Raw genomic sequence first — 14,284 nt, 5'->3', positions numbered from 1 at the left:
GATGGCTTCATCTAAGGCGAGGAAAGCTGCACTCAAAGCAGAAAAATTGAACTTTTTCGGCCAAAAAATCTCCTCTGCAGCAGAGTTTATGCGGACGGCGGAACACGAGGGCGCGGAGGACGCCACCCCAAGCCCGACGCCAACAAGGCCGGAGTATCCTAAGCCTATGGATTACTTAACTCAGAGTACTTTCGAACAGGCAATGGAAGCGATGGCAGCAAGACTGATTTCCACGTGGCAGTCAACGGCTGACCAGATTAAGAAAGAGGTGAGGGATCTAACCACTAGAACCTCTGCAGTTGAAAATCAATGCCAAGAACTAGCCTCCACACAATCTACAGTTTCCAAGCAACTACAGGAGCTGAGCTGCAAAGTGGAGATCATGGAATTACGCATGGCGGACCACGAGGATAGAGCTCGAAGGAACAACTTACGACTCCGAGGAGTACCCGAATCAATCCTCCAAGACGACCTGCAAGCGCACGCACGAGGTCTCATGAAGGCCTACGCCCCGGACATACCTGCGGACATGCTCCTGATAGACAGGATCCACAGAGTGGCGAAGCCTAAAAACCTACCTGACTCCATCCCACGCGACGTCCTCCTCAGAGCTCACTACTTCCACATCAAGGAGCTGGTCCTCCGCTCATACCGCAGCAGGGATACCCCGCACGAAGACTTTCCATCGGTGCGCCTCATGGCGGATATATCATCAGCTACACTGCGCCGGAGGAAAGACTACACCCAGATCACCACCACACTTCGCAACAAAGGCATACGTTACAGGTGGGGATTCCCCACGAAGCTGATTCTGTCCAGACAAGGGAAAACGTTTGTTATATCATCCCCAGAAGAAGGACAACAATGCCTGGAAAAGTGGGGCCTTCTGAGAGAGCCCCCTGAAGACACCTATTCCACCGACCGCAGTCTACACCGCCCAACGGACATGAACTGACATACCTCTCTGGAAGCGCAGAAAGCGCTTGCCGCAAGTATCATTGCCTAAACAAATATATTCTTTGCAAATAGATTACAGCTTAAATGTATATGCATACTGTTTATATGCCACGTGTATAATATGTCCCCCTTACTAATATGTATATACCGACTCCCCAGAGCCCCTGCGAGCACCTAAAACCGTCCGACCTTCCTAGGTGGGACTACCGCCGCAGGGGGACTGACTAGACGACACCCCTGCGACAGGTCGAGTCGCCTACATTAGACCATTCCCTAGGCCCGAGGTAAATGTTGCCTAACAACGATAACGAGAGCCAGGAGCTCAGAAAAGAGAGCCCAAATGGGAAACGCCCATGCATAGCTAGGGTACACACCCTGTCCTAAGTTGCAAAACTAAACCCTTGGGTGCGAGAAGATCATTGTTTCATAAGCCCACTGTAATTTATGGCGACCAGAACTGCCGCGGGCCAGCAGGCTTACACTAAGGCCGGGGAGGCCAGGTATAGTCAGGTTATCTGAAAGAATAGGACATACCAGAATCACTTAATCTATAAGGCTGAAGAGCATACTGTTACTCGCTTGCCTCTTTACAAAGTTATTTATTGTTATATTGTACTGTTATTATGTTACACTATCAGGTTCATCTTACTACTTTAAGACATATGGTTTCAGCTCCACGCCAAAACACAAAATGGAGCCCGTTAGCCACGTACTTGGAAGCCCTAGCTCCTCAACCCCGCGGCGCGACTAGCGCGCCAGATCATACGGTCCCTGTACATAGTACCCGTGTTACTGTAACACCCCACCCCACTCACACCACCACCACCACCTCCCAACACTGCAGTCACACGAAAGAGCCAGTCAATACTGCTGAACTTGCAGACAAAACCCTCACACACCACAACAAGTACCACCGAACATGATAATCTATTCACATAACACCAAAGGCCTTAACACGCCACATAAACGACGCATGCTACTAGATGATATAAAGAGAATTAAAGCAGATGTGGTCTGCGTCCAAGAAACGCACTTCGTAACCAATAGGGTTCCTAACTTTGCCCGCAAAGAATACCCTACGCAATACCATGCGACTCACACCTCCAAATCCAGAGGAGTCTCTATACTACTACACAACTCCCTAACGGTAGAAACACTACGAGTCAAAAAAGACACCCAGGGAAGATACATCATCTTGCACTGTAGAATCAATGACCATCCATATATCCTAGCATGCTTATATAGTCCCAACGACCACCAACGCAACTTTCTCCATAAGGTCCTCAATAAACTACCACACGACACAAACGATCCCAAAATCCTGTGTGGGGACTATAACCATACGATGGATACCCGTCTGGACTCGACCTCCCCAAGCACCTCAGGCAAACACCTTAAATTAGGTCCGAACAATAAAGCATTTGCAAAACTCATCCACGAAAATAGCTTGTATGACGTCTGGAGAACGAAACACCCCACGGACAGAAACTACACATTCTTCTCACAAGTACACAAAACTTACTCAAGAATAGATCATATACTAGCCTCGGGTGACGTGCTCCCCCGCATAGAAGAATGCTCTATAGGAAACATAGTATGGTCTGACCATGCTCCACTGACAATGACACTAAATTCCAATTACCTGCACCGAGGTAAACCACCATGGCGCCTCAACGAGTCCCTCCTCCTCGACAAAGACTTCACAGTCTCAATGGCGTCTGAATTAAAAAACTACTTCGAAACTAATGACAACACGGAGACCTCAATATTCTCCATATGGCAGGCCCACAAAACGGTCATAAGGGGCTACCTCATCAGTCGAGCATCGTATCTAAAACGCAAACGCGAAAAAGAACACTTAGATCTCCTGCGAAAACTAAGAGACACCACCTCTGCCCAAATATTGCACCCCACTGAGGCTCAAGCACAAGACATAGAAGACATCACCAACCAAATCAACACATTAACATTCCAAAAAACGACCCATATCTTAGCAAAACTGAAACTGAGGACGTACACTCAAGGCAACAAAGCAGGGAAGATGTTAGCCAACTTACTTAAAAAACAACAGACCAACTCCAAAATACCACATCTGATTACAGCTGCAGGTGACAAAATACACAACCCGCAAGACATTAATGACTGTATGGCAGATTACTATCATTCCCTCTATAACCTCAAAACAGATCCCAACCTACATCAACCGACCTCTAGGGAAATAGACGACTTTCTCCAAACGGTAGAACTCCCAAAGCTTTCCACCGCCCAAAGGGATGACATACAACACAATATCACTACACAGGAAATCATAGACACTATCAACTCACTCCCACCAGGGAAATCCCCTGGCCCAGACGGACTAACCAATACATATTACAAACAGTTCGCACCAATCTTAGCACCCTACCTGCAAAAGGTATACCACTATGCCATACAAACAGGGCAGCTACCACAAGAGATGCTGATGGCCCATGTCGCCACTCTTCCCAAACCAGGGAAACCCCCGAACAGGAGCCAAAACCTTCGCCCTATTTCCCTACTAAACACAGACATTAAAATCATAGCAAAAATCTTCTCTAACAGGCTAGCGCACATCATGCCCTCCCTAATCCAGGAGGACCAGGTGGGGTTTGTCGGGGGTAGACAGGGAACAGACGGCACTAGAAAAACCCTAGACTTGCTTTATGCGATACAAGAAAGCAGAAAACCCAGCGTCCTGCTGTCCCTAGATGCCGAAAAAGCCTTCGATAGGCTCCACTGGCCCTTCCTGAAAGCGGTACTTCAAAAATTCGAATTCCCACCGCAATTCCTAGCTGTCATTCAAGCACTATATTCCTCACCAACAGCCAGGGTGGTAAATGGTGGATTTGCATCAAAACCATTTCATATATCCAACGGTTCTAGACAGGGCTGCCCACTCTCCCCACTACCAGGGCCGGATTAAGAGCCCAGTGGGCCTGGTGCTGATAATTATGATGGGCCTAATTACAAAATCTTATTGACCAAAAACACTAAAACAGTCCTACCTCCTAAGCGTCATGTATCTGATGGAGATGATGCTGTAGGGAAACTCATAGGATGCAACTATGAGAAAACACATACCCTTTGCTAATCTCATGCTCTCATCTTTCAAGTAAACCCATACCCCCTAACAGCAGTGTCCAGTAAAGCAGGAAGTCTATGGATGCGGTAAAAGGGTGGGCTACTGACACAAATCACATAACCAGAACGTCCGAAAGGGCGAACATACACAAAAAGGGGGAATGTCTGTGTCCCTATGTCTCCCAGTCCCTTAGTGTTTGTGTCCTCATGTCTCCCAGTGTCCCCATGTCACTAGGGGACATTGAGAGACATTGGGACACTGGGAGACATGGGGACACAGATACTAGGGAACACTGGGAGACCTGGGAAATCTGAGACTCTTGGGGACACTGGGTGACAGACACGAGGGGACACAGGGAGACATGGGGCACTGAGATACTGTGATATATAGGGGACACTGGAGACTTGATAAAAACCTGGGTACAGGTCAAAATGTTGTGGTGTTCAATAAACCTGCTTAAAGCTATCACAGTGAGTGCCTGAGATTTTTTCTTTTATACTAGGGGACACTGAGACACTACGGGCACAGAGACACTACGGGCACAGAGACACTACGGGCACAGAGACACTATGGGCACTGAGACACTGATACATAGGGGACACTGATACATAGGGGACATTGGAGACTTGATAAAGACCTGGGTACAGGTCGAAACGTTGCGGTGTCCAATAAACCTGCCTAAATCTATCACATTGAGTGCCTGAGATTTTTTCTTTTATACTAGGGGACACTGAGACACTAGGAGACATGGGGACACAGAGACATTGGGAGACTAGGGGACTTTGGGAGTCTAGGGAACACTGAGACACTAGGGACACTGGCACACTACAGACACAGAGAGACACCAGGGACACATGGCGATACTGAGATACTAGGGACACTGGCTGGGAGACATGGGAACACTGCCATGTCTCCTATGTCTCAGTCGCCCAGTGTCCCCATGTCTCCCTGTGTCTCCATGCCTCTCAGTGTCCCCATGTCGCCCAGTGTCCCCTAGTGTTTGTATCCCCATGTCTCCCAGTGTCCCTTAGAGTCTGTGTCCTCATGTCTCCATGTGTCCTGATGTCACTAGGACACTAGGGGACACTTAGAGACATGGGGACACTGGGAGACATGGGGACACTGAGACACTGGGGACAGTGGCTGGGAGACATGGGGACACAGACTAGGGGCCACTGGGAGACATGGGGCCACTGTGTCCCTAGTGTCTCAGGGTCATGGGCATCCGAATGGGGGGGTAAAGGGGGTACTTGGCCCCCCTGGATTTTTCAGCTTGTGCTGCTATTTTTCGTTTTAGTGTGAGAATACAGTGCAATACCAGCGCTGGCCAGTAGGTGGCGCTGTGAATGGAGAAAGGCAGGAAGCTACAGCTTATCCCTGCCTCTCTATCATGACTGAAACCGCAGGGGAGCAGCACAGAGGCAGCCTACAGAGCAGGTAAGTGAGGGATGGGGGGTGGGGGAGACCGCATAGAGGAAGGTAAAGTAGAAGGAGCAGAAAGGTTCTGCAAGGGGCAGGAGGGGCCAGCAAGGAATAGAAAGGGGCAGCAAGAAGCAGGAAGGGGTCGAAAGGTTTTCAAGGAGCAGGAGGGTAAAGTAGAAGGAGCAGCAAGGAGCAGGAGGGGTCAGCAAGGAGCAGAAAGGGTCTGCAAGAGGCAGGAGGGGTCAGCAAGGAATAGGAAGGGGCAGCAGGAAGGGGTAGGGACGGTCTGCAAGGAGTAGGAAGGGTCTGCAAGGAGCAAGAGGGGTCAGCAAGGAGTAGGAAGAGGCAGCAAGGAGTAGGAAGAGGCAGCAAGGAGCAGGAAGGGGCAGCAAGGAGCAGGAAGGGGCAGCAAGGAGCAGGAAGGGACAGCAAGGAGCAGGAAGGGGCAGCAAGGAGCAGGAAGGGGCAGCAAGGAGCAGGAAGGGGCAGCAAGGAGTAGGAAGAGGCAGCAAGGAGTAGGAAGAGGGAGCAGGGAGGGTCTGCAAGGAGCAGGAAGGGGCAGCAAGGAGCAGGAAGGGGCAGGAAGAATCAGAAGGAACAGAAAGGATCAGCAAGGGGCTGCAAGAAGCTGGAAGGGGCAGAAAGAAGCAGGAAGGGCAGTAAGAAGCAGGAAGGGTATGCAAGAAGCAGGAAGGGCCATCAAGAAGCAGGAAGGGCCATCAAGGAGCAGAAAGGGATCAGAAAGAGAGCAGAAGGGCGCAAAATAAGCAGAAAGTAGCAGAAAGGTAAAGGAGCAGAAGGAGCCTCAGAAGGCAAAGAAGACTGTGTCAAATGAAGGAGAAGAAAATGAGATTGGAGCACTTCATTCTGGACACCACATCATTAGGCATTGGTACCTGGGCCTGGCAGGGAAACTTTGGATCTTCTCATCTCCCCAGGTAAAAACAAACAATATCAGTGTTAATGTGTTCACTTTTATTTACTGAGTGTCAGGAAACACAGAGGGCCGCTGGGTAGGGGTGCCGCTGATTGGCTAGATGGGTCAGCTAGCACTCTAAGCCAATCAGTAGCTCCCCATTCATAAAAACGTAAAACATTTTTATGAATCGGGAACTAGCGATTGGCTTAGAGGGTCAGCTGACCACTCTAGCCAATCTGCAGCACCCATGCCTGACGTCAATCTGCACTTCCTGACACTCTGTTTCAGAAGTTGAATACCACTGAGCGACCTGGAGATCTGGAGGTGAAGGAAGCCTTTGGGGGTAAACCATTTGAGAGCGGTTTAACCCCTTCAAAGAAAGAGCGACCAGGGGCCTCCTTGCATCACATCATTTTCATTTAGATAAAGTTGTTATGGTGACCAGAATGTTCCTGTAATTTGATGAAAGGAACACTATAGTGTAAGGAATACAAACATATATTCCTGACACCATAGTTGTGAAAACGCTATTCACCCTGGCTTTATGTGAAAATTACTATGCTCCTTCCCTTTCATGACACTGTCAAAAAGGGGCCAAGCATGGATGTCATTACAATTATGTCCCCCCTCCCCCCCGGGAAAAATTCCTGCGGACGTCCATGCTCAGGGTCCCCATGTTACCCAGTGTCCCAATGTCTCAGCGTCCCCATGTCTCGGAGCTGCTGTCTGGACTCTCTGTGCAGAACTGGTCCCCGCGGATCAGTGAGTAGAGAGAGGCAGGGAGGGAGATGCCGTAACTTCTTATCACTGCCTCTCTCCACACAAACAGCGACCCCTACTGGCCGGCGCTGGTATTGCAGAATAAACTATGTTTATACTGAGACAGACATTTGTATTGCCGGTATTACTGCAATACCGGCACCGGCTAGGCAGCCTCAAATACCTGAGAAATACTTCTGAGAAATACCTGGCAACCCTAAGAAATACATGAGAAATACCTGGCAACCCTAAGAGTAGTGTGTAAAAAAAAAAAAAAAAAAAAATGTAAAAAAAAAAAAAAATTTTTTTTTTTTTTTTAAACCAATGGGCCTATTCCATGGGCCTGGGCCTGGAGCTGCAGCTCCATCAGCCCCTATGTTAATCCGGCCCTGCCCACTACTATATATACTGGCACTTGAGCCCCTCACACAACTAATAAGAAACGACCCGAATATCCATGGCATACAAACCACAGGCCAAGAATATAAACTATCGATCTTTGCGGATGATATCTTGCTCACATTGGAGCAGCCGCACATATCCTTGCCCAACTTCCACAAGATTCTATCCCGCTTCAGTGCATGTTCATACTACAAGCTAAATGTCTCCAAAACCCTAGCCCTAGGCATTCACATCCCAAAACCAGCATTGACAACTCTCCAGGAGAACTTTAAATACGACTGGAGACACGACCATATTAAATTCCTTGGAATTTACTTTACCCCTTCGACCAATACCCTATTTAAAGCGAACTACACCAAACTACACACAGAAATTAAAGCACTGTTACATAGCTGGAAGGGGAAGTATATATCGTGGACAGGCAGGATAGCGTCAGTAAAAATGGTGATCATGCCAAAAATCCAATACCTATTCCGCTCACTCCCACTCAAACTCACCAAAACCTACCTAAAGGACCTGCAAAGTAGCATAAACCGGTTTATATGGGATCACAAAAAGCCAAGAGTGGCTATGACCACAATGTACAAACCCCATGACCAGGGCGGAATGGGTCTACCAGACATAGAGAAATACTACAGGGCAGCCAATATAACTCCAATTATTGCAGCATCACATCGACAGACCCCCTTGACTTGGGAAGAACTAGAGAAGAATAAAGCCAAAGGAATCTCCCTTCCAGCGCTAGCATGGATGCCGAAAAGCCTCAGACCTAAATCATCAGAATTACTACCTCCTACCAAACTAACCCTCTCAGTATGGGATGACTACTGCCGAAAGAAAGGGGTAACAAAGCCCTTCTCACCAGCAACCCCGATTGAAACAATTCGACAACTTATTCCAGACTTTAATCACAGACTCTGGCAGAGACATGGCATATACACACTATCACAAATACTACAGGGGAACAACCTCAAGTCCCTTACGGATCTACGCGAAGAATACAAGCTAAACAACACAGCGACCTTCTCCTATATCCAATTGCAATCTTGGATCACTATCCACAAACCACAACAAACCACGACACCACCGGACCCACAATGGTCTAAATTGATACAAATATGCACCAAAGCTAAACCGCCAACGAGACTCATCTCACAGATCTATGCTTCCGCAAACTCAAAAGATCCAGCAACACTGACCTCCTTTCAAAAGGCATGGGAACAGGACATCGGTCATAAACTCACGCAAGACCAATGGAGAACCATATTTCAAGCCAACAAGAAACTCACCCTCTGCACAACCCACATAGAACTCTCCCGCAAAATACTGTACAGATGGTACTTGGTCCCAATCATACTCAAACACAGCTACCCGAAGACAACGGATGTATGCTGGCGATGTCAACAGGACCGAGGTACCTTACTGCATATCTGGTGGCAATGCCCGTCATTGCTGCAATATTGGACACAAGTACTAGAATTAATATTGAAATGCACCAAACTACGCATCTCCCCCATGCCGGAAACTTTCCTACTATTATTGCTACCTCCAACTCAGCACATACACACCAAATATCTACTGTACCACATCTGCATAGCGGCCCTTGCAGCTATTAGTAGAAATTGGAAACAATCTAAAGCCCCAACGATCACCCAATGCATCACGGCTGTAGAAACATCCAAGGCTTATGAAATAATGGCACGGAAATCCAGCAGAACAAATCCCTACTGGACCGAAGCATGGAATCTTTGGGACCGAAACAAACCACCTAACCCACAATGAAACACTGAAAAAGGCAAACCCTCAAAATGAAAGACCTCCACGATAGGAGGCGATCTAACTATAAACAAGCTGGCTCACACACACACACACACACACCACATACACGCATCACACACACATAGCACCTACACTACGAATTACACACATTTACGAGACACAATAGCATACGGCATCCACGACTACACCACCCCACATCCTTCACACGTTTACTTCCCCACAACCCGACCCCATAAATCTCAACATACCCTCCACCGACAATGGGGAAACCCTACACCCACGTTCCACACCAGCTCGATCCACACAAGAAACAAGAAAATACGGGATGGCTCACTTTAATAAGTGTTTGCTCATATCCAATGGCAGCCCCCGAACGAGCTACTAGACAGCACCGGTATACATCTGAACAGGCAATTCACATTACTAGAAACGCTGAGTATGGATATGTGCATTATTCCCTTGTCTCCCTCTTGCCTTCTGTACCCCCCTACCCTTAAGTATGACATTACTGAAATATTGCGTAAGAATGTATACTTAACCCTTGTTCCCTTCTTGCCTTCTGTATCCCTCACCCTTGACAGAAAATAAAAATTGTCAAATTAAAAAAAAAAATAATTTAGCCCCCATGATGATAATCCGTACAAACATTTCTTGTGGCTTGTCAAAAGGTCAAGCTGTATATATGTATGTGTGGGGTTGGCAGGGTTCTCTGAGTGATGTAAGGTCCAAGGTCCATCAAGCTATTTATTAATGATCTTGCAATAATAATGCAATATAATGTGAGCAGGATATTACCTTGCTGCGGGACTGGGCACTCAGATGGCAGATTAAACTCAATGCAGATAAATGCAAAGTTATGCACTACGTGGTGAAGAACACACAAGCACCTTACACCCTAAATGGTAGTGACTCAGGGGGGAAAAAAAACTAAAAACACCCAAGAAGGATGTGGGAGTCGTTATAGAAATAAAACTGGGCAACAATTTGTACTGTCAAAAGTAGTTGTTAATGTCAGTAAGGTATTGGATTGTATAAAAAGTGGCATTCATTCTCAGAAACAAAATATAATTTTGCCTCTTTATAAAACTCTAGTGTAGAAAAATGGCACCCCAGAGTGGATATGATAACATTCTACAAATATATTCGGGGCCAATACAAACCGCTGTCTGGAAATCTATCCATAAACAAAACTATACATAGGAGTTCATCTATTTAGACTAGAAGAAAAGAGATTTAGTCTAAGGCAAAAGAACGTTTTTTTTACAGTAAGAACAATAAGGGTGTGAATTCTCAGCCTGGAGAGGTTGTTTTATCAGAGTTGTTTTTTTTTTTACTCTCTAAGAGACCATACTCCTACAATGCGTTATAATAATATTCATAATGTGTGTTTGAATTACACGGTCTGATAAGGAAAGGCATTAACTTAGAAAACCATAAAGATATGAGAGATGATCCACAAAACACATGACCACCCCTTACGAAGACATCATATGGTCAAGGATTCTGGAAGGTAGAGCAATTCGTAGTAGTCAAGAATTAAATGACCTGTGCATAGAGAAGGGGTCTTAAGTGGTCTTTTACTCAGCATATTACAGTCTGTATTTTAAACAGACACTGGATGAATTCTTTCAGGCAACAACATCTTGATCCAAGAAGAGATCTGACTGCCATTCTGGGGTCTAGAAGGAATTGTTTTTCCTCTAGTTTATTGCAAAATGCTTCATACTGGGGTTTTTGTCTCCTTTGACACAGCAAAACTGATTTGTGAGAAAGGCTGAACTTTATGGATGCAAGTCTCTTTTCAGCCGATCTAAGCTGTTGCACAATGGATGTGCCCATAAAACCCCTTTTGTGAGCATTTACATGCACAGAGCACACAACATGAGTTTCTTAAATATCCTTGCAGCCACCTGTTCCAATATGCTCACCTCTTTAGCATGGCGGAGACCTCTCTCCCAAGCACTCTCGGTTGGAGGATCGGGTATGGGTGGTGGCAGCATACCATCTGTGACTGGAGTCCCCTACAAAATGAGCACAAAGAAACCATCAAAAAACTAAATCATCACTTTCAAGCATACAGAATTATTCACAATGCCTTACACAACAGATTAACAGCTGGCCAAGGAAAACTGCAGCAAAGCATAGAAATGAAAGAAAATGTCTGTTTTTTATTTATTTTTTAATAGCAGAAAGCCTGTCCCCTGCGTTTGGTGGTAATGTAGCCAATATTTCTTAGTGTGGCTTGGTGTAGAATCATGCTGGGCACTGTAAACTGATCTCAGATTATATATAGGGAAGAAGGGCATTGTGTAAAAGTAGATCTTACCCATGGGTTAGGTGGTACAGCAGGCTGAGTACCAGTCTGAGGGGTGCCATTGGAGGAAAAAGGGTCCTGGGTAGATATCAATGAATAGTTCCCCTTATCATTCATTCCAGGATGGATGAATCGACAATTCATACCCCATGTGCAGTTACCTGGAATTCAAAGAATAAGAGCACATACAGATAAAGCATTATTTTCATCACACAAACCAGGACATTTGTACTAGAATAAACATGTAATTACAAAATAACAATGCAAAAAAAGGAGGGTGGTTTGAAAACTGAATGAGATTAACAGGCCCATGACGGAAAAAGGGCATTTTGTGGTTCAGAGAACACGGTCATATATCCGTTGAAACATAGTAAAGGGGCACTATGAAAAGAACACCAATACAACTTTAGCTTAAAGGACCACTCTAGTGCCAGGAAAACACTTGTTTTCCTGGCACTAGAGTGCCCTGAGGGTGCCCCCACCCTCAGGGACCCACTCCCGCCGGGCTCTGGGGGGAGGAAGGGGTTAAACTTACCTCTTTCTCCAGCGCCGGGCGGGGAGCTTTCCTCCTCCTCGCGACATCATCGGCTGAATGCGCATGCGCGGCAGGAGCCGCGCTCGCATTCAGCCGGTCGCATAGGAAAGCATTCATAATGCTTTCCTATGGACGCTTGCGTGCTCTCACTGTGATTTTCACAGTGAGAAGCACGCAAGCGCCTCTAGCGGCTGTCAATGAGACAGCCACTAGAGGCTCTGGAGGCTGGCTTAACCCTCAGTATAAACATAGCAGTTTCTCTGAAACTGCTATGTTTATAAAAAAAAAGGGTAAAAGCTAGCTGGACCTGGCACCCAGACCACTTCATTAAGCTGAAGTGGTCTGGGTGCCTAGAGTGGTCCTTTAATGAAGCAGTTTTGGTGTATTGCTCGTGCTTCTGAAGTTTCACTGCTCACTTCTCTGTCATTTAGGTGTCAAACCACTTTTGTTTCTGTTTATCCAGTCCTAGCCACACCTCCCCTGTGACACACAGCATGCATAAAAAAAAAGGTTTAATTTTCTATCAGATGTTAACTTGCTTTAGATGCTTTTTCCTCCTGTTCTGTAAATTTAACAAATCACACATGTTGCTCTTAAAAGTACAAGTCTGTACAACTTGGGACAGTAATTAGGCTGAGAAAGACCAACCAGTATTTGTAGCCTACTGTGATCATGGTTGGACAGAGTAACGTGGAATAGTTTTTTCTGTTTTAACTGCACAGCTATGGGTGCAAGTGGAGCCAAAGTTTTGGACAAAGCACTACCAAACAATTTCACGGGAATACCTGGATACAGAGCTAAAAATCAAAGCAGCACAAACAACACACTTTAATGGTTATGGTGCTTTGAGTGCGCCTTTAATCTGGTCGGCCATAGATTGTAATTTAATGTGGTGCCTATATTTTACCTGCAGAACCTTTGCAAAATCTGCCAACGTTAAAAATATATTCCGTATCAGAGTAGGGTTTCTCAGGGCCAGATTGCTATAATAAGACATGAATCGATCAGGTTCAAGAATCAGGAGTATCGTGGGCCACAAAGAATATACCGCTCTCTGAAGAGCCATTACTGGCGATATGTGCGCATCACTTTTTTTTTTTCGTGCTTGATTTTATGTTAATCTGCCCGTTTTTTGTAAAACGGCACTTTTCTGCTTCATACACTTTATTTTCTTCTTACTTTTAAATAATAAAAGCAAAGTTCTAAATAATTGTTTAATTGGTTAATTAACAGTTTCTTTTTCTTCTGATTAGACTGTAAAGAAAACAATGCACACTTATTAAAACGATCCCATATTGGATGCTAGTAGGAGAGGAGATCTCTGTAGAACCCAGCAGCCAAAGAGACAGAGCCACTAAAATGAGACTGCAAGATTCTGCAGTTAGTCATTTCTATAGCTAGAATGATATAGATTCATAGATTTGCTGTCACCAACTGCATGAAAACCCATAATAAAGATCGGCTTTCGAAATCAAGGAAAAACATATGGAAATGGTGTTAAAATAAATAAGTAAATAATATTAAAATTTAAAAAATTAAATCCCCTCATTCAATGATTTTGCATTTGCTGCAAGCACCCACCAACACCGCCTGCACAGACTCTCCGCTTAATATGGAAATGCCATTAATTAACTAGTAAAAGCTGAACTTAATGGACTAAACTGCAATTTTGGACATCCAGCGTAGATTAAGATGAGCAGAATATCCCTTTACACAGTTTATTGAGAGTGATAACGTTTCAGATTTCACTGATCATGGGGACTTTCCAAACCCGAACTTAGTAGTTGCCAATAGCAAAGAAAAGAGGAAAGAAAGAAAAAAAAAAAAAACAAACAAATACACAAAAGCTGTACTGAAAGATATGTAGTCCGTCACTTACTCCAGGCAGTTTAAGCTGTGTGATTGCACACTCTTGCATAACTGCATCGCTAAAGGAGTAAGTCCAGCACAGAATTGGTTTTGTTTTTTACCTTGGCAGGTATTGGAAAGATTACAAGCACACAGACAGCATGAGAACATATACACGCAGGAGCTCAGGGACAATTTAAAGAAAGTAGTGGACGCATGGAATAGCTGAACAGCAGAGGAGGCAGG

The 14,284-nt window shown here is 45.6% G+C and overlaps 1 protein-coding gene across 1 annotated transcript in view; it reads right to left on the bottom strand.

Annotated features, from left to right (window-relative positions):
• Positions 1–14,284, bottom strand: part of ZC3H18 (zinc finger CCCH-type containing 18) — a 98,348-nt gene that overhangs the window by 61,357 nt on the left and 22,707 nt on the right. The window contains exons 4-5 of the mRNA XM_063438318.1: positions 11,668–11,816; positions 11,270–11,362 (exon numbers count right to left, since the gene is read on the bottom strand). Of these exons, the coding sequence (XP_063294388.1) occupies positions 11,270–11,362; positions 11,668–11,816 (242 nt within the window). The remainder of the gene's footprint in view (positions 1–11,269; positions 11,363–11,667; positions 11,817–14,284) is intronic.

The sequence above is a fragment of the Pelobates fuscus genome, chromosome 12 (genome assembly GCF_036172605.1).
Source record: "Pelobates fuscus isolate aPelFus1 chromosome 12, aPelFus1.pri, whole genome shotgun sequence".
Taxonomy (NCBI): domain Eukaryota; kingdom Metazoa; phylum Chordata; class Amphibia; order Anura; family Pelobatidae; genus Pelobates; species Pelobates fuscus.
The sequence above is the reverse complement of the archived record's forward strand: the minus strand, read 5'-3'. Positions and strand labels throughout refer to the sequence as shown.